Source organism: Falco rusticolus, chromosome 18, assembly GCF_015220075.1.
Source record: "Falco rusticolus isolate bFalRus1 chromosome 18, bFalRus1.pri, whole genome shotgun sequence".
Classification (NCBI taxonomy): domain Eukaryota; kingdom Metazoa; phylum Chordata; class Aves; order Falconiformes; family Falconidae; genus Falco; species Falco rusticolus.
In genome coordinates this window covers 2,322,015-2,341,473 of record NC_051204.1, presented here as the reverse complement: position 1 = coordinate 2,341,473, position 19,459 = coordinate 2,322,015, and the positions used below count along the sequence as shown (strand labels likewise).

The 19,459-nt window shown below is 54.0% G+C and overlaps 1 protein-coding gene across 4 annotated transcripts in view; it reads right to left on the bottom strand.

The window, feature by feature from the left end:
• Nucleotides 1-318: 318 nt before the first annotated feature.
• The window catches only part of SCN4A (sodium voltage-gated channel alpha subunit 4), a 39,857-nt gene continuing 20,716 nt past the window's right edge, over nucleotides 319-19,459 (bottom strand). For 2 of the 4 annotated variants that reach the window (XM_037410919.1, XM_037410920.1), the window contains exons 14-26: nucleotides 18,799-18,972; nucleotides 18,137-18,493; nucleotides 14,646-15,083; nucleotides 10,938-11,067; nucleotides 10,486-10,640; nucleotides 9,134-9,307; nucleotides 8,443-8,565; nucleotides 7,913-8,191; nucleotides 6,655-6,708; nucleotides 5,039-5,176; nucleotides 4,770-4,874; nucleotides 3,791-4,061; nucleotides 319-3,324 (exon numbers count right to left, since the gene is read on the bottom strand). In XM_037410919.1, the coding sequence (XP_037266816.1) occupies nucleotides 2,132-3,324; nucleotides 3,791-4,061; nucleotides 4,770-4,874; nucleotides 5,039-5,176; nucleotides 6,655-6,708; nucleotides 7,913-8,191; nucleotides 8,443-8,565; nucleotides 9,134-9,307; nucleotides 10,486-10,640; nucleotides 10,938-11,067; nucleotides 14,646-15,083; nucleotides 18,137-18,493; nucleotides 18,799-18,972 (3,591 nt within the window). In that variant the 3' untranslated portion in view covers nucleotides 319-2,131. The remainder of the gene's footprint in view (nucleotides 3,325-3,790; nucleotides 4,062-4,769; nucleotides 4,875-5,038; nucleotides 5,177-6,654; nucleotides 6,709-7,912; nucleotides 8,192-8,442; nucleotides 8,566-9,133; nucleotides 9,308-10,485; nucleotides 10,641-10,937; nucleotides 11,068-14,645; nucleotides 15,084-18,136; nucleotides 18,494-18,798; nucleotides 18,973-19,459) is intronic. The other 2 variants (XM_037410922.1, XM_037410921.1) reach the window with 2 other exon arrangements.

Sequence of the window (19,459 nt, the reverse complement as noted above, 5' to 3'; positions counted from 1 at the left end):
TGGTTGGACCTGCAGCAGCATCTCCAATAGCTTCTAGGGTCAGGGCTCATTGCCGTGAGGCACAAGGGCTCCAGGGGATGTATTCATGAGCAGAGCAGAAGCGCTGGGGGCTGGGCTGGGCTGGAGATGCTCGGGGAGGCAGCCCAGGGGGGTCTCTTGTTCAGGATGGGACCACCAGGTCCTGCTGAGGACAGCAGGTCCAGCCAAGGTCATGCACAGGGTCTCCCCATATCTCCTTGGAGAAAAAGGAGGGTGCATTTACCCCTCCCAGGGTCAGGGAAAACATTTTTCCCCTCTAACACACACCAACACATTTAGTTTTGTAATAATAGACCATTTACAGTTGTTTATTTTAAGAAATGTACAAAGAAGAATGGCTTTAGCTCACACAAATCCTGCTCTTTGGCATTTTTTCCATCACCGACGACACATACGTACAAGCAGCATCGATTGTGAACCACAATCCGGCCTGGAAACTGCCGTGCCGTGGATGCTTCCCATGCAAACGCCACTGAAAGCAGCACGGGCTCCTGTTCCAGGGAGCATCACCCTACACAACACGGAAAGGAAAGCACAACGCCACGGGATAAGCAGAGCGACCCTGGCTCTGCCGCCTGGCTGACAGCACATGGATGCAAGCAAGCTCAGCACCGCCCCTGGCCAGCCTGAACATGGGGCATCCGTAACGGCTCAGCGCCAAAACAAGCCCAAGAAAAACAAAATATATTATTATTATATTAATAATACAAAAAGACAGACCCTTTGACTTCAAGAAGCAGCCCTTGTTTTAAGTGGAAGAGGTTTTGGTTCATGTTTGTTTTGATCAGGAGGGTTTTTTTTTCCCCCTTTCGAAGGCAGATGCCAGTCCAGAGCTGAACTCGGGGCCTTTTGCACAATTTTCTTGATTTGTTTTCCTTTTGCCCACCTGTGTAAAGAGCAGCAAAACCCTTTCCCCCCCACCCCGGGAGAACGCTCCTCTGCCAGGAGGGTTCCTGGCAAGGACCTGCCTGGCTCAGCAGAGATGCCAGCACGTGCCGCTGGGTCCCCTCCAGAGCCCCAGCCGAGGGAGGGATGCTCTGCCTGAGCATTCTGGGATGTCCACCCCGGTGGGACCATTCATCACCTTAAAGCTCCCGGTGCTCAGTGGCTGATGGGCTTCAGGGACCCCGCCAAAGCGGCTCGCTGCAAGGACCGTTCAAACACCTGCTCCGAGCCCTGGGGATGCATCTTGTTAATTACGGCTAATCAAGAGCGCTCCAGTGGGATGTTTCCTCTTGCTATGGGGCTTGAAGGAACCCTAGAGGGTTTCTAGGGGTTACGGGGACTGGGGATTCCTGGAGAAGGTTTTCCCAAACCCTACCCTTGCCAGTGGCTTTCCTGCCACAAAATCTGGATGAAATGGGAAAACAGAGAAGAAGCGTCACTATAAATACTGTTTACATTCGTACCGTAAAGACCTGAATAATTTATGATTTCAATGCATATTCAAAGACCTTTAAAACCTGATATTTAACCCTGAGAACATATCTGCAGATGCTTTGTTTGGGCTATGCAAACAAATCATTAAGACATAATTGCACTTTCTCTGTATGTAACAAAAAATAATCCATAAAGCTTATTCAAATATTCAAAAGAAAGGTGCTACTTTAAGACATTGAAGATTTTTGTTCACAAAACCTTGTTCTTTTCGGTAATTATTCTTAATATTATTTCACTTGGCTCATCTGTCACTACTCGGCTGCACTCTGGAAGAATAATACACAAGAAAATCTCTTAACTGTGAAATAACATTAATAATTACTTTAAGTAAAGGGACAGCCATACTCGTTTGTTAATGTCGAAAAACATCGTTACCATGATGAGATCATTTCAAAACTAGAATGTTTCTCTTTCACCAACAAGAGATTTCACATTTAATTCTCATAAGAAAAAAACTCTTAAACTGTTTGTAAGTGCAGTGATCTGTAACAACAAGGATCGGTAAGAGATCCTGCTTCGAAAGTTGTCTACTTGAAATATCTGAAATTAGCTCAATATCTAAGATCTATTGATCTGTATATGGAAGAGCTCTTGAAAAGGAGATACGAATGAAGTCTTTTCAGGCTGGGCAAGAGATGGAAGCCTCCTTCTGTTATACCAGCGACTCTTTCACAACACGTTCCTTATCACACACTTTTGCTTCACCTGGAGCATCTGGCGTCTCTGAGCTGGGAATGGGCACAAGACCAATGGCAGGGGCTGTCTCCACATCTGTCCCACTGTTCCCATACATCTCGTGCATTTTGGTGGCGATCAGGCCTTCCTTCTCGGGTGCGTCCTCTTTCAGAGCATCCTCGTCCTTACTGTGCCGGTACATGTAGGATGCCTGCTTCACCGAGCGCCTCAGGAGGTACCTCCGGAAAGCCCTCTGGATTTTTGTAGCACAGACTTCCTCGTGTTTCCTTTTCAGAGTGGTGGTGATGGGTTCGTAGGACACCTTTGAGGGGTTTGCAGCCATGAACTTCTCCTCCATGGTGGCCTTCAAGGCATCCATCTCTCCCGAGTCGCCCAGCACTTCCTTAGTCAAGGCAAACAGGATATCCAGACAGTGGATTTTGTCCCCAGCAACCATGGGTAGATCCATGGTGATTAGCTTGATCTTGTTTGGCTTGGGAATTTTGAGTGGCTCCTGTAAGGTGTCTACAAAGTCAGACAAGGTGCTGTACGCAATGAACTGGGTGGCGTCTGGGTCAAACTTCTCCCAAGTTTCATAAAACATTTCAAAATCATCTTCACAGAGGGGTTCGCTGCTCTCCTCCGTGGCCACGTTGAAGTTCTCCAGGATGATGGCAATGTACATGTTCACCACGATGAGAAAGGAAATGATGATGTAGCTGCAGAAGAAGAAGATGCCAATGGATGGGTTGCCACAGTCCCCTTTTACTGAACTGCCAGGGTTTTCCAGGTCAGGGTCGCAGTCGGGAGGACCGCTGTTCAGGATTGGGCTGAGGAGGCCATCCCATCCAGCCGATGTGGTGATCTGGAAGAGGCAGATGATGCTGTTCCCAAAAGTTTCAAAGTTGAAGATGTCATCGATCCCCGCCTCCTTCTTTACATAGGCAAAGTTGGACATCCCGAAGATGGAGTAGATGAACATGACGAGGAAAAGCAGGAGGCCAATGTTGAACAGGGCAGGCAGGGACATCATCAGAGCAAAGAGGAGAGTCCGGATGCCTTTCGCCCCTCGGATCAGCCGGAGGACACGGCCAATCCTTGCCAGCCTGATGACCCTGAAGAGGGTGGGTGATACGAAGTACTTCTCTATGATGTCCGAGAGGACGATACCTGTGAAGGGATGAAGAAGAAGTGAGTTTACCATGCTCTGCAGCCAACATAGGGAGGTGAGGTGGAGCTGCTTTGCTCCACCTGCCAGAGCTGGGCAGATACAGGGAGATGAGCCACCCCGATGGCACGCAGCTCTGCTTCTCTGGTGGCAAAGGGGAACATATTAAAAAATAAACTCTGAGCATGGACCCAAAGGTTAAATGCTGGCTGCTCCATTTCAGCAGCGCCAGGCAGCATGGAGACAAGGGGAACCCAGCACCAAGGAGGAGTGAGACACATCCCCAGCCTCCCACTCAGCCTGGTGGCATGGGGTGGCCTCATATCTGCCTTGTCTCAGGGTCCTATGGCTTGGCCCTGCTCAAAGGATGTGTGTAAGGGGGTGGCCAATGACAGCTTGGTGGCGGTGGATCAGCTAGACCAACTCTTCATTATCCAGTGGGATCCCTGCGGAACCAGCAGGACTCACCTAAGATGGAGAGGATGACCACCACAAAGTCAAAGATGTTCCAGCCAATAGTGAAGTAGTAGTAACGCAAGGCGAGCATTTTGAGCACGCATTCTCCGGTGAAGATGACAATGAAGACCAGATTTATCATGTAGAGAACAGATGTTTTGAGTTCGCTTTGATCATCTGTTTCTACCATCATGGTCACCATGTTAAGACAAATCAGGATCATGATGGTTATGTCAAAGACTTGCTTGGTAACAAAGTCAAACACCATCCCTTGAAACTTGTTCTGCCGTACGGGCCACGTGGGTGACGATGGAGAACCAGAGGTGAGGTGGGAACATGGGACAGACAGACACAAAACAGAAGACACAGCAGAAAGAGAAGAAGGAACAGTATTTAACAGGATGTGGAAAACCTCAGGGTTGTGGCCAGTACAGGTCTGATGGCCCCAGAAAATCTTCTGGGAGGAGGATACCCAGCACCTTGCAGGATGAAGCCCACCTGGTAACACCACAGCCAGGAGATGTGGGCACAGGGGACAGTTGCTTTCTAATTATATCTGCAGCTAATGCATTGGGGCAAAAGTAAACACATGGACAAGGTCTCACTTGAGAGGGCTATCAAAACCAAACCTGAGTCATAACTGCCTCTGTACTGGCTGGACCAGCGTCCCTTCTAGGAGTGCCGAGAGCTGAACTTTCCCTGAGTTTAACTCCTTTCAAGAGAGGAGTTTGGAGCTGAGCTAGGAGAAACCCCTAATCTCTGCAGAAGGGACACCCCACCCTTGCCAACAGACCCAGGGCTGAAGAGCAGACCCAAAGGGGGCTGCCTGCTGTGGACCTCTTCTGAAGCCCCAGCTCTTAGCAAGGTCCTTCTAAAAAGCAGCAATGGGGAGCCAGGATTTGGCCCCTTGTCCTGGCAAATGGTCTTCCCTAGGCCCTTCTCGTCCACTTGGAGACAGCTGGTCCCAATCATAGTGATTAACCCAACATACCGATGGCCTGGGGATGGGCTTCTGGGGTTTCTTGGAGCCAAGCTTCTTCATGGCATTATAGTATTTCTTCTGCTCTTCTGTCATGAAGATATCTTTGCCTCCAAAGTATAAAGGGAATCACAGCTGTTAGCCTTGGGAATTTGCCTCTTCCTACCAAGCACGGTGGCCCTGGTCCCCTCGCTCCATGACCGTGCTGGTCCCCCCCCCTCCCCATCCTGGACCAGCACCTCAGGAGGGAACAGTGGCCGCAGGACCCAGAAAATACTTATCTTTTTCTTCTGCTGGTTGAAGTTGTCAATGATGACGCCGATGAAAAGGTTCAGGGTGAAGAAGGCACCGAAGATGATGAAGATGACGAAGTAGATGTACATGTAGAGGTTGATCTCATACACTGGTTGCTCTTCAATCTGACCAGGAGAGATGGGAAATGTGAGACTATCCTTCTTCAGGAATTGTGTCCCCAAGCCCCCAGACAAGGGGTCACTGTATCCGGACAGAACCATGGGGTGCCTGCTCCAAAACTTTGGCGGGTGCTGTGTGGGTTGAGTGGTCCCTGTGGGAGCTGCCATGGGAAGGGACATCCACATGGCACCGGCTGGGGGATGGATGTGCTGACCCCCCATCCCACCGCTTGGGCTGGGGAATAAGAGAGGATGCCCAGGTGCAGCGATATCACTGAGCAAATTAATTTCTTCACAATAGTTAACTTTCCAGGGGCTCAAGCATAGGCAAGAGGGGAAAGGAACAGTGGTTTAATTTGTGCCACACCAGCACCTGGGGGTGGCACAGCCTGTCAGCCTCAGAAAACACTCCTCGTCTCGAGGGGCATCACTTCATCCTGCTCCACCCTTGGCTGGAGACATCCCATGGTGTCACAACTGCCTTCCCACATTTTGAGGAAACCTCTTGGCAGGAGGGAGCGGATTTTCTCCCCGGGCAGCTTTGCCCCTGGTGCCCATGGAGGCAGAAGCCCCAGCCATTTTCAGAGGGAGCTGGAAGTGGCTCCTCTGCTGGGCACTGGCAGCTGTGGCTGGGGCAAGGGGAGCAGCTGTTTCTGATGCTAAAAAAGGGAACGAAAACAATACCTTCAGGACGTGGGTGTGCGGGGCTGATGCCCCAGTGGGGCAGGTTTGCTTAATTAGAGAAAGGTAGGAAGTCCCTCCTGCTGCGGTGGCTCATGGCAGTGTGCATGCACACGGGCTGGCATGGGGACACTTTTTGGGATGGGTCACAGTGGAAGGTCTCTGCATGAAACTTCAAAACAATTTTTTTTGTTTTTTTGGTAACACATTTAACCCAAAGGTTAATGTTGGCTGCTCTGTTTTAACCCATTTATTGCTCAAGGCAAGCCAGGCACTTTCTCCAGGACAGGATAAGCTCTCCCAGCTGGAGGGGCATGTGGAGGGCATCGTCTCACAGCAGGGTGAGGGATGAGCCCTCTGGGCTGGAGCTGCAGAGGCAGAGCGGGGATTTTGGACCATGAAGCTGAAGCTGAGAGGAGTGGGCTCATCCCCAGCTGTAGCCCGGCTGGGAGCCCAGCGTGGGGGCCAGGCTGCAGCTGGGATGCAGGTGACAATGACACGGGTGGCACAGGGACACAAGGGGCTGCCCTTTGTGAGGCTGTGCACCTCAGCAAGGGGGACATTTTGGGGGTTTCTCCACTCTTTAGCCCATGTCCTAGCTGAAGCCATGGGTGGGATGCTGGCAGTCCCTGGCACCAATGGGCAGAGTCGGAGGGGATGCTGTGGCCGAGGGGTCCATCCCCAGCCTGCGCCAAGCTGCACCTCAGCCCCAGGACTCTGCTGCCAGTCTGCCGGCGGAACCAGCCCAGTGGGATGAGCGATGCCTGGTGCTGGTTGTGAGACATCCCTGCCCGTCCTCTCACCTCGCGCGAGTCCACAGCAGCGTACATGATGTCCATCCAGCCTTTGAAGGTCGCCTGTGGGAGCAGTGGAGAAGAACAGATTCACTGGGAGGTATCTGGGGCTAGGGGGGGGAGGCGGGGGCGGTGGGTGCGTGTTTGGGGTTTAGCTCTGAGCCTGCCTGCTCAGCCCAGAGCTACAGCTTCTTGGTGGGAATGGCAAGGGAGGGACCATGAGTTGAATCCACAAGAAAAATGCCCCGATACAAACCCACTGATATTTGCACATGTGCACACATGTGCACTCGCATGGACCATTCTGGGGCTGAGGTTACCAGCGACCTCCCAAAACACCGCTGCAAACCAGGCTGGGAAAAGAAGCAATTGACTTTTCTCCCCAAACCAAAGCGCGTTTTCCCAACGGCAGAGCCATGCCAGGGCCGGCTGCCTCCCTCCCGCTCCCAAACTGTGCTGGCTCCACAGCCCTGACTTCTGCATCGCTGCTCTGCTACCTGCTGGACCCGACCCTGGTGGGGTGGGGGGCTACTCTGCACCTCCCACAGGCTTTTGCTGCTGATTTGTTAAACAAAAAGCCTCAACACCTTGTTTCCTGAACCTGATGGAACAACAAACCTGAAGAGGAAGCTGAATTTAAAGCTAGTTGATTAGCTTGGGTTATGCTCCGATTCTGCAACAGCCAGTTCCCCTGGATCCGGTAGGAATAACCCCAGCCCACCCACTAATGGAGCCCACACCTAGATTTTTATTAAAATTGTGGTGAGCAGTTCCCCTTCTGTTTGCCTGGCTCAGCTGCAAGGGTTTTGGTGGAAGCACAGCTGCGTTCGCCCACTGCCCTGCAGCAGACACATGTGCTCTTTTTTCCAGTCGTCATCTTCCCCATGCAAAACTCTTGCAGCCCACGACTGCAGCACGCCAACCTTTTCACATGGCGGGGGTGAAAGATAGTGCCTCCCCTCCTCGCTCCTACATCCCGTGCTGGGCAGAGGGCTTCTCCGGGCTTGGTGCTACCCACACTCATCACACCGGTTCCCTGATGACGCTTACTTTTCCCTCCTGTCTTCTGCCCTTTCCTCCTTGGCTCTGCAGAGTTTTTTGTTTTGGTTTTTTTTTGGTGTTAAATACCAATTTTGGAGCTAAGAAGCAGCTAAGAGGCCCTGTCTGGGCATCAGGGCAGCATCTCACTTCAGCCCTAATGCTAATCATGATGCCCTGCTATGGCAACATGCATCTTGGAGGGATAGCAGCTGCTTTCGTTACGTACCACCTGCAGCAACGATAGGTATCCCAAGCCCACGTTGTCGAAATTGACCTTGACATTGACCCATCTGACCTCGTTGGTGTAGAGGAGGGCCATGCAGTCGCTCTTGTTGTTCACCACGCTGTTGTCAAAGAGCTCCCCCGTGGTGGTGTTGACGCATCGGTAGTACTTCCCCGCAAAGAGGTTCACCCCCATGATGCTGAATATCAGCCAGAAGATGAGACAGACCAGCAGGACGTTCATGATGGAGGGGATGGCACCCAGCAAGGCGTTCACCACCACCTGCAGGGGGAGAAAAGACCTTAGAGGACCTGGCTAGGGAACCAGGCTAGTAATCATGCGGACCTTCACGTCCCTGTGCCCCAGCCCCACCAAATGGGCTCAGAGTGGACCAAAGGTGCCTTAGCATCGATCCCACTGATCTAGAGCCCCCTGTAAACCAGCTGGGATGGGTCCCTGATGTGGGTGACTGCTGAACAGTGCTACGTTGCATGTCTCTGTCAGAGCCAGCAGCACACGGGGAAGGCACCTACCCTCATGCCTTCAAATCTGGACAGGGCACGCAGCGGTCTCAGAGCCCTCAGTGTCCGCAGGGACTTGATGGCTCCCAGCTCAGAGTATCCCAGCCAGTTTGCTGTCAGGCTGATAATGGAAACCTGGAAAAGCAGCCCAAGGGATTAACAACGTCTCAGATGGAAACACAACTGAACCACATCCCTGCAGCTCCTGCCCTTCCCTCTCTCACCAGCTCTCTTGCAGGCTGGTGGTCATTGTCTTGTCTTGGGACACAGGGACTGGAATACAGTCTTTGGGTCCCTGGTGACCGGCCAACCTGGAGGATGTCCCTGCCTTTTGAGTATGAGGGTGAAGGTGACGGGGGATGCAGAAGTATGGCACAGGAGGAATGGCCTGCTCTGTCACAGAACGTTTGGAAGACCCTATGTCCCTTCATGTCTCTGCTGGGGTCTGGTAGAACAGCATGGGTTTGTTCTTGCCTTAAGTGTAAACGAGAAAGGGTCTGAAAGGGTTTCTGCAACAAGGGGAAGAAACGGCCCCTCCTGTGGAGAACATTATTTTAAACAATGGTCTAACCCCTCGTTCCACAGCCACCCCATTGTCCTTTAACAATATGGGTTCATTTCCAACAGCCTGCCACAATCCCCTAGTGCTCCCAAATCCCTTGGCTGACTATAGCTCTAGAGGTGCTCATCAGACAACACTCACATCAACGATGAGGAAATCCAGCCAGCACCACGCATTGGTGAAGTACACCTTGAAGCCATAGGCCACCCACTTGAGCAACATCTCAATGACGAAGATGTATGAGAAGACCTTGTCAGCATACTCCAGGATGGTGCGTATCACCTTTCGTTGTTCAATGTAGATGTCCTCAAAAGCCTGGAAGAGGTGTGGAGCTACGTGACAGTCATTCTTCCATTAGACCCACTGCATGGCTCAGCACAGCCATGTCCACGCCTGTGTTGTCCCCGCTTTCCCAGGGCTTGGGGCAGCTTGGAAAGTTGGGAGCTAACCATGGGTGGCATTTACTGATGCGCCTGATCCAACCTGGGGTCTAACTGTTGTTTGCAAGTTCTTGTTGGCTACGTAGAGTGGTGTTTGTCCCGAAGCAAAGCTTCACTGAAGCAAATGTCCAACTGCACCAAATTCCCACCAGTCTGAGCACAAGGCAAAAGCCAGGACACCAACCTGCACCTTTGGATGCCTTGGTAGATTTGCAAATGCTCATAGGAGTCCGAGTTACTGCTCTGTCTGTGTGGCATGTAAAATATAAGCAATCAGAGGTACAGGCATGGTGGCCAGGTGTTGCACAGCTGTTTTAGCACAGCTTTCGATTCCGGCACTAGCTGCAACCTCAGACATCCCTAAACTGCACTTCAGCGCGTGATACAGACGTGTTGTAAAGTATGTCTGACAACTAGTTCAGTCCCTCTCTTCCTCTTCCTTCTCCTTTTACCTCCAGATTTGCAGAGACACTGGCCTCCCCATTAGCTCTGTGTACTTAAAGGTGCAGCTGAGTTACACCCAGCACAAATAAATACTCCGAGAGGATCAATAGGCTGACACACAGCTTTCTAACGAGGCTGATTTAAATGGACGCCCAGGTTCTAAGAGGGTGCACTGTCCCTGGGAGCGCTGAACAGCAAAACAATAACCATGAGTTATGTGTAAAGCACCTCCTGACAGTCGCTTGTGGAGGCAGAGGAATGAGGAACCGTCCCCTTAAAGCTGAAGAGATGGTGCAGGTGGTTCACGGCTGACATTAAGAGCAGGACTGTAGGCGGTTGCATCTCCTTGAGCCCATGGACCACAGCCCCTGATGGATGCTGGGGAGGGTGTTTAGATCCCCTTGCAAGGCTGTACATTGGGCAGACCTGAGCCAAATGAGGTTTTAAATCCAACATCTGCCCACAGCTGTATTATTTTGCACAGGAGACAACCAGGTGATGCCCAGAGCCTCCAGTGCTGCTGCCTGGGCCCTGCCCACATTTCTGGGCTCCCACCAAACTGGGGAGCTGCTGCAGAGCAAACGGGACAGGGCGAAAAGTGGGACCTACCAGCGCCCCGCTGCTGAGGAGGATCATGAAGACGATGAAGGTCTCAAACCAGTCATGCTCCACAATTCGGAAGCAGGTTTTTCGGATGTTCCACCATACCCTCCCTCTCTCACTGGTGATGTCCACGTAGAGGCAGGGAAATCTCTTTACGCAGCCTGGGGATGGGACAAAGAGCCGTGGGTTACCTCCTGGCCAGGGTGTTCCCACCAATGAGACACTATTCATAGTTTTATCATCATTTTAAGCCTTCCCAGGTGGAGGCTGGAGCAGGATCTTGCTGGGCTTGGGGTGGACCCATAGGGACCGCCTCCATGGTGGTACAGGAGAATTTGGAGTTTGGGCTGAGCTTAGTGAGCCTGGGGGTTGTTACGCTGCAAGAAGGGGTTGGCAATGGCCCTTCCATATCCACCTCCCTCTCTCCACAGGGTCTCCTGCCCTGCTTGGTCCCTCACCCTCAGTGAAGCACTCCTCGGGCTCGTTGCTCTCCTCAGCCTCTTCAGCTACCTCCTCCTCCTCTGGCAGCGGGGGCTTGTAATCCACAGTGCTGCACAAGGACGATGCGTTGTCGCTGGAGAGGGGATTCTGCAAAGGGAGAGGAGGATTCAGGCTTGGCTGCCCTGCAGGAGGGATGCCTCTGGGCTCAGGATGCCTCTGGGCATCCTCCAGCTGCTCCTGCCCCCAGAGAGACTGGGCAGTACTGGGGGAGCCGGTTGGTGGGACCCTGCTTGCTTAGAAGCTGCTCTGACTCCCTCTCCTATGGAAACACAGCCCAGAGTGAAGCTGCTGAATTGTCCAGGGCCACAAACCTTGGAGGACTGTTGGACACCTCAGCTTGCACAAGCTTTGCTTTTCACCCAGGTTCAGAGGAGCAAGAGGTCCCCTGACCCCAACCTTCCTCCCAACACAGCAAGTCCATCTCCCACCCGCTTGTACCATCATCTCAGGCTGATTTTCTCCTCTCGTCCTCCCCCTCCCCTGCATGCCCCCCTCCAAGAAACTCTCTGCCAAACACCCTTTGGTACTATGAGACCTGCAGAAACCTAGGCAGCCACCACAGCACTCCTCTCAAATCCTGCTGGCTCAGCTCGTGCCTAAGGGCTTTTAGGCTGAGGTTCACCCAAGTTCAAAACCTGCATCCCAAATATCTCTCGCCAGCTCTGTCCTGCTCCACAGCTCAGCTTGGCTGGCTTCCCAGACACCACTCAGCAAGGCCCAGAGGGGCTGATAACAAGAGAAAACCTTGGCAAGCCCCTGGGATGATTTTTTTTCCTCCATTTTTTTCCTTTGGCTTTCTGAGAAGACCTTCTGCAGCACTTGAGGAAAGAGCAGATCCCCAGACCTGCCTGCCCTACCTGGGAGCAGCTTGCAACCAGATGGGTATCTCCAATGCAGGATGGTGTTGGCTTGTATGGGAAGGAGATAATCCTTCCCCAAGGCTGCTAGGGCTTTCAGTAGTGCAAAAAGGAGCTGCTCCATCCTCCAGCAAGCCAGGGGAGACTCCCTGGGGCTACCTGAGGCACTGCCATCGCCTGGTGCTTCAGGGGCCACGGCCACACCTCTATGAGAAGCCATGGCTTTGGGGGACCCGTGCAGCCAGGCTCCTGCATCCTGGGGATGAGCAGGACGTTGCCTTGAGGAGCAGGACACGGCAGGAGAGGTGGCACGACCTGTCAGCTGGTGGCTCTGCAGGAGCAGCGGGGCCACCCTCTGTCAGGGCTGGGGCAGGGGGAGGAGGGACAGGGGGATTAGGAGGCCTCGGCAGGGAGCCAGGCAAGCTGTGACCCCAGGGAAGGACACACTGAAACCATCTGCCTGCAGGACAAGTCTTGCAAAGGCACGAAGTGGGGACAAACCAGCGCAGCCACCCCAGAGGTGGGGAGCAAGGTGCCCAGGAGGCGCTTGGCAGACTCGGGTAACCCAGGAGCTCTGTGTGCTGGTGCTCAGGGCAGGTCCTTTGGGGTGGGGACGGGGATAACCCTGTGGTCCCACTGCATGGTCCCTCAAACCCCCTCCCTGAGAGCTCCCGCGCCCCTCCCTGCCCCGTGCCTGCACCCAGCAGGTTCATGGGGCAAATTCCATCACATGCACCTCCAGCCTGGCTGGGTGTTCCCACCCAAACCCAGGGCTTCCCCTGCCCTTGCTGGTGCTGAGCACTGCCATTCAGGTGCTGCGCACCCAGACTCACCCTGCCACCCCCATCATTCACAGCACTTGACAATAGTCCTGTGACACACCATACCCCAGAGCATCTCAGGAGACATCCCCCTGCCCAGCAGGATGGGAATTCGAGGCAAAAAGCCCCCCAGGAAAGCCCTGAACCACAGCACCAAGGCTGCGCAGCCACACACCCACACTGCTGTTCCCGTCACCTCCTCGCTGCTCTGCGGTGCAGAAGACAAATCTCCAGGATGCAAAAATTACTCAAGGAGGGCAGCCGCTTTGCTGCCGTCATCCTGCCACTATCATTTCACCATGAAAAATATCTTTGCCTCAGAAAGGAGCTGCTCTGGAAGGGGGAGAGCATTTATCAGCATTTTCTGAGCAGCCCACCCAGAGAAACCCCCCCAGTCCGCAGCCGTCAGGCTGCCCGTGTCATGGGTGCGAGGCGGTGTGCCAGGCTTTGGCTCCATCTGGAGCTAATCCACGGTACACGAGCACACCCAGCTAGGAGCAATCCGTCCCGAGAACCAGCTCAGGGCTCCCACCAATTAACACCTGATTTCTAATTATCATTTCACATGCTGACTGCCAGCCTGTCGCTCACCCTGCCTGTTCGGGCAAGGGCTGGGTTGTTCATGCACACCCCTGGCTTGCACCTTGGTCAGTGTTTGACTGAAAGTCGCCGCCAAAACCAGTAGCGACGATGGGCTGAACTGGCATTTAGTGGTTGAAAAATGCTGTTTGCCCCCTGCATATGCTGAGCAGCCAGGGGTGGCTCTCAAAATACAACAGGGCAGTGGGGCGGGTGCTGCTAGATGTCAGCTGGACACAGTCCCCAAAACCCTGAGCCACACTGGGACATGTCCAATAGCTGCACGCCGAGGTTTTCCCCCAGCTGCTGGGAAATATATCACAGTGGTGGGAAACCGAGGTCCGGGGGGACCCCACAGACCAGACTGGATGTGTCCCGCTGCAGCGGCCAGGTTGCCATTAGCATCACCTCTGTGCAGCGCAACTGCACAGCCAGTGTGCTATGGCATGGCCTGGGGGTACCGGAGGTTAGGGCTACGGGACTGGATTTGTAGCAGGAAAAATTGCAGGAAAAATGCCAGGCACTCAGCACCACTTGTGATTGCACCTAAGCTGCACCACACTGCCTGCTGCCCCAGCACACCGCCCGAGTGGGGCTAGCTGGGACAGAGCTGCCCAGAGGCTCCTCAGCTCCTGGGCAGAAGGGCCACCGACAGTCGTGATAAACCCCCGGGTCAGAACTGTTACGCTATTCGTCAGACTGATGCAGTTGCTCCCCTCCACCGCAGCATCCCCACTGCCCCGCGTTCCCCCAGGACCTCAGCACGACCCCGTTGCCAGCAGTGGTTTCCCACCAGACTACCACCCTCCTTTCTCTGTCCGCTCAGGGTCTTTCCGAGTAGTTTTTCTTGCATCTCCCTGCCATCCTCCCAGAGCACCAAGGTGATCAGCGTCCCACGAGTGCTGACCGTCCTCTCTGGGCCGCGACGCAGCGATGCCGACATCAGCTGTCTCAACAGCTTTGGATCCAAAATTCAGCACTCCACTTTCACTTGTGCTAAGCTCCTCCATCTGGTTTCATACCCTTCCCAACGATGCTTTTCTGAGGCATTAGCAGTGGATCTAATGTTAGTGCTATCAGCAGATTTCCTAGCATCAGATTCCTCTTGCAAAACTTTAACCCCAAACTGAGCGCTTCAACCCTTGCACCGAGTCTGTGGTGCAGTGGGTCCCTCTGGTATTAGCCATAACCCCACAGCCCAGCCCAAAATGGGCCAAACCCTGCTGGGACACCCCCATCCCCCACCAGCTTATACTGGGAAATGCCAGGTTGAAACCCTCCAAGTTTGGCCGGTACCACACATTGTGGAAAAGCTAAAAGTAATCCAAATCATCAAAAGCATCGTTCTTTGGGCAGCACAACAAGAATGGGTCAGTCCTGGGTTTTGGGTTGAAATCCTTCCACCCACCTTTCTTACCTTGGTGTCTTCGGTGTCAGACTGGGTGCTGGTCTCCTCGTAGAGGTCAGACTCCTCCGAGGCGATGGGGACTTGCACTGTCAGGTTGGGGTTGTTAATGAAATTCATGTGGTCCAGTTCATCCATGAAAAAATGCTCTTTGCCAGTGACTCCGTCCAGGTACTCCGACTTGGGCTCCTGGCCAGTGTCCACGTGGTTTAGCACAGAGTTGTCCCTCTTATTGGGCTCTTGCTCTTCCTCCGGGGCCACCTTTTTCCCCTTCCACAGCCTGTGGAGCAGCGTGATGACAGAGGTCTTTACAAAGTCGATCCCGTTGGTGATCCTGCCAATAGCGATCTGCAAATTGTTCATCTCTCCGTCGTCGTCAGACGCCGCCAGGCTGTCGGCGCTGAAGGAGCTCAGCAGCAAAGCCAAGAACAGGTTCAGCACCTGGAGGGGACAAAAGCAAATACCAGCACCGACATCCAGCACCAACACCATCCCCGCAGGCTGGAGCGGCAGGGACTGGTCATGGCTGTGAAGAAGACCCCTTCACTGAGCGTGTCATGGGATTCTGTCCTTCTGTCAACCAGCTCTGGGGACTGCAGAGATGCCAGCCCTATCTCCTGGAGGGCATGGACATGGTGCTCTCATGCCTCCCTGGGCTCCGATGCCCTCAGTGTCACCCCCAGCTGCCTGGGTCCTGCTGATCCATGTGCAAGTGATACCAGCCATTACTTCAGCCCCTCTCAAACCACCTCCCCTGTGGGTCCACCAGCGTGTCCCCCGCTTCACTCTCTTGGAGCTCTTGGCCTGGCTGAGCATCCCACTGGGATGCAACTCAGCTCTCCCTTTTCTTCCCAGGGAGAAACCTCCTACTTATTGCCCTCCTGGCTGTAGCTCTTCCTCTCCTCTTTGCTAGCTCTGGTAGCCCAGACACCCAGCAAGCTCCTGAAGGTCCCCAATGCCCCAGAGCCATGTATAAGCCTGAGCCACACCTGCACCCTCATCCCTCCCTAGCAGAGACTGCTCTGCTCCACAGAAGGGGGTATTTCATCTCAGCACAAGTCAGCCCATGGGGTACAAATGCTCTATCTAGCTCCAAGCACCAGTTCTCCCCTGCTTCCCCTAGATCTCTACTACTTCACCATGCCCAAAACGTGTCCGGACCCCACCACAACCTGGCCTGACAGGGCTGGACTCGCTGCATGCCAGAAACCCGGAGTAGCTCATGAGGAGCAGGATGGGCTCTGCGCGGGGTATGGGAGCCCTGGCGGCACCCAGACATGTGCTTGCTGCACGGGGCGGCCGATGGGCCGAGCCCACAGCTGTTGATGTTTGTGCCTTTTTGTGCCAGCACTATCTGAGAAGGGAATTAGCTGCTATTCAAGGTCACTGCTGTTTTCACATGGCTCATACCATATGACTTAAATCGCATCTTTAAATAAATCCCTACTATCCCACCAGTTTAATGCTTACGTTAAGTACCAATTACAGCTAATAGGTGCTGTTGGCTCTGACTTTTTTGGATGGGAGTCCATTAGCCTGTCACCCGACGGACTTCCTCCCTTTTCCCTTAATAACCCCAAAGGAAGTGCTCTGAGTGTCATTAACAGCAAAGGACGCCCAGCCGTCGCCTGACTGCTCTGCAGGGGAAGCGGGGAGAAACACACACCTCCTGCAGCTGGGATGCTTGGGAGGCTGTGCAGGACAGGCTCCAGGATTCAGAAATACCTGAGACGTGGCCAGGAGAGCCTGGCAGAGAGGACAAAGGGGGCAGAGATGGCTCTGGAGGTGGTCGTGTGCCACGTTTCTCTACTTAGCTTTAAATGAACCCTGTGCCACAGCACAGAGCACAGCAGGAGCTGCAAAGCGTGCCCTGAAAGTTGGGGTGCCATCTCCGGGAGGGCTACACCTCCAGGAGAGCTGCCTCTGACCCCACCAGCTGAAAATCGTGCTGCCCCCATGTCTTCTCCAGGAGTCTCCTGGAGGGGTGGATGGGCTGTCCTACTCCAAAAACTGGCTCCAGAAGAGAAAAAGTTTCCAGAGCCCATTTTGGGGAGAGCCTCAGCTGCCATTCCAGTCTCTAAGCCCCTGCACTCCCTGCAGATTGTTCTGGAGATGCTCCTGCTGCTTCTGGCTGATTTTCAGCCTGGTTCAGCATCGCAATTCAAATGAACAGGTTGTCCCCCGAAAGGCAGCCTCCTTTCGAAAGGCTGTTGCCGCCTGCCTGCTGGGTGATGGGCAACCTGGGTGAACATCTCGAGGCAATGCATGCACTGTGCCTGCCCTGCACAGCCCCCAGGACACCCCAGGGTGAGCTCTGCAGCCAGCATGGCTCTCCATACTGCTATGGGAGCTAGTTCACAGCCCCCCAAAACCTGGTATGAGCCAGGGAACCCAAGCAGCACCCAAATCCCAACTTGCTGCCCTCGAAGCGGGATGCTCCCAGCTGCCCTGCCCCTGACCCGAGCCATGGGGTGGTCTGGGTTTCTCCCCGGGGGCTGCTTTCCCCCCTCTGGAGGGCTGTGCCAGCCTGGGGCTGGAGCAGGCATGGTGGTGGGGAGGTGTCAGCAGCTCCCCGGGTAGATAGTTTTTCAAAGTAAATTCCAAAGGGCTTACACAACCCCGGCAAGTAATAGGAGCGATTCTGCAAGCTGCCGCACTTCCCTCCCCTGCCTTGCTCCTTAAGAAGGGAGAGCACGGCCCATGCTGGCTGGAAAACAAGCTTCAAAGCCGCCAGCAAGAGGGTTACCAAGTTTAGAAAGGATTTCATGCTCGCTTGGAACTTGCAAACCCGCAGCGCAGGCAGCAAGCAGCTTGGGTTAGCGGGGAGGGCAATGGGCAGCGATGGAGGGTGATGGTGACCAGGACCTGGGGGAAGGACCCCCTCTGCTGCAGAGGGGTCGTGCATTGCCAGGATGCCACCTGCACCACCATGAGGACTGGGGATGCTGGGGATCTGCAAAAGCCTTCCTGGGGGGGTCTGCTCCCAAAAGCAGCCAGGAGCAAAGGGTCAGCCCTGGGGTGAGCTGAATGTAACCCTGCCTCCATCCCCCATTGCAGGACAGTGGGCAATAGGGGAGGAAAGCCTGAAAAGTCATATGGAGAAGAAAGGGCAGCTTAAAGATGAGCTCTCTCTTGTCCCAGAGTTGCTCCTGCATCTGCCTAAAGCCTGTCGTTAAGTTCTCCATGCCTTGGTGCCCCCTTCTATTCCTCATCTCATTTCAGCTGAAGGTCCCTCAGAAACTGCTTCTTTCCCTGCTTTACATGGAACTGAGCACACAGCGCATCCCATCAGGCCTGCAGGAGGGAGGTCAAGCCCTTTGCCCGCGCTCCTGCACAGCTCCAACACAACCATGCCTGCAGGCGTAGCCCTGTAGATGGGCTGAGCTGGACAATGTTGGCCAGAGAGCGAGGGGCAGAGGCGTCCCCACCCCACAATACCCTCTGTCCTTGCCCCCCACCTTTCCCTGAAGGACCACCCCAGCTCCGAGACTAACCACGAGGTTCCCGATGACCATGACCATCATGAAGACGATAAGGCACATGGTCTGGCCAGCCACCTCCATGCAGTCCCACATGGTCTCGATCCACTCCCCGCAGAGGATGCGGAAGACGATGAGGAAGGAGTGGAAGAAATCATTCATGTGCCAGCGGGGCAGCGTGCAGTCGATGGAGATCTTGCACACACACTCTATGTAGCTCTTCCCAAAGAGCTGCATCCCCACCACAGCGAAGATGAAGACGATGATGGCCAGCACCAGCGTGAGGTTCCCCAGGGCACCCACTGAGTTGCCGATGATCTTGATGAGCATGTTGAGGGTGGGCCAGGACTTGGCAAGCTTGAAAACCCTCAGCTATGAGGAACAAGGAGACAAGGCATTGATTTGCCTGGGGCTTCCATTGCCACAAAGTGTCAGCAAGGCTGCGAAGCTGGGCTTAGACTTTCGTGTGGCAGTTTGGTTTAGGCAAGAGGGATTAAACACCCAACTGCTTTGCAAAGAGCACAGACTTTCTTAAATCTTTAGCTCGACTGTCAATGTTATCTTTAACAGGGGACAAGTTGGTGACTGCCGTAAAGGAGGCTGAACGAGCCATTTCTCCACCCTGGTGGCAATTGCATCCAAGACCCCCAGGCACACCTCGTCCCCGCGGCACATACCAAGCGGAAGGAGCGGAGCACAGAGAGCCCTTGCACGTTGGCCAAGCCCAGCTCCACCAGGCTCAGGGTGACGATGATGCTGTCGAAGATGTTCCAGCCCTGCTGGAAATACTCGTAGGGGTCCAGAGCAATGAGCTTCAGGACCATCTCCCCCGTGAAGATCCCTGTAAAGACCTGTGGGAAACAGCACCCTGTCACTTTGTTTGCAAGACAGTGCTGAGCCTTGCTGCGGGGTGGGTGGCACCTTTTTTGGTGTATTCCCAAAGTATTTAATTCCATTAGGTGCAGTCCTAGTTGGGAACAAGCTCCCCAGCTGCCGCCCAGTGTGGCTTGTGAAGCCAGGCTGGGAGTACTGGTGACTGACTGCTTCTGGAGAGACACGAAAGTGCCATGTTGGCAGGTGGAAATTAAAAATAAAAGTTTCATTGGCAAAGGGACCCCCTTTGAACGACTGCTGAATCACAGAGATTCCCAGCACTGGGAACTGGACTGCTACTGGGATTCCCCTGCCCCTCCCAGAGCCCTGCGAAAGCTGATCCAGCTTTTACACATGATTCTTTTCCTGGGACTACAGCGGCGCTGTGCATTATCGCGTTACTCCGGAGCGGGATCAGCAATGTGACAATTAGCATCCTCGATGCAATTTCATGACACTGCATGT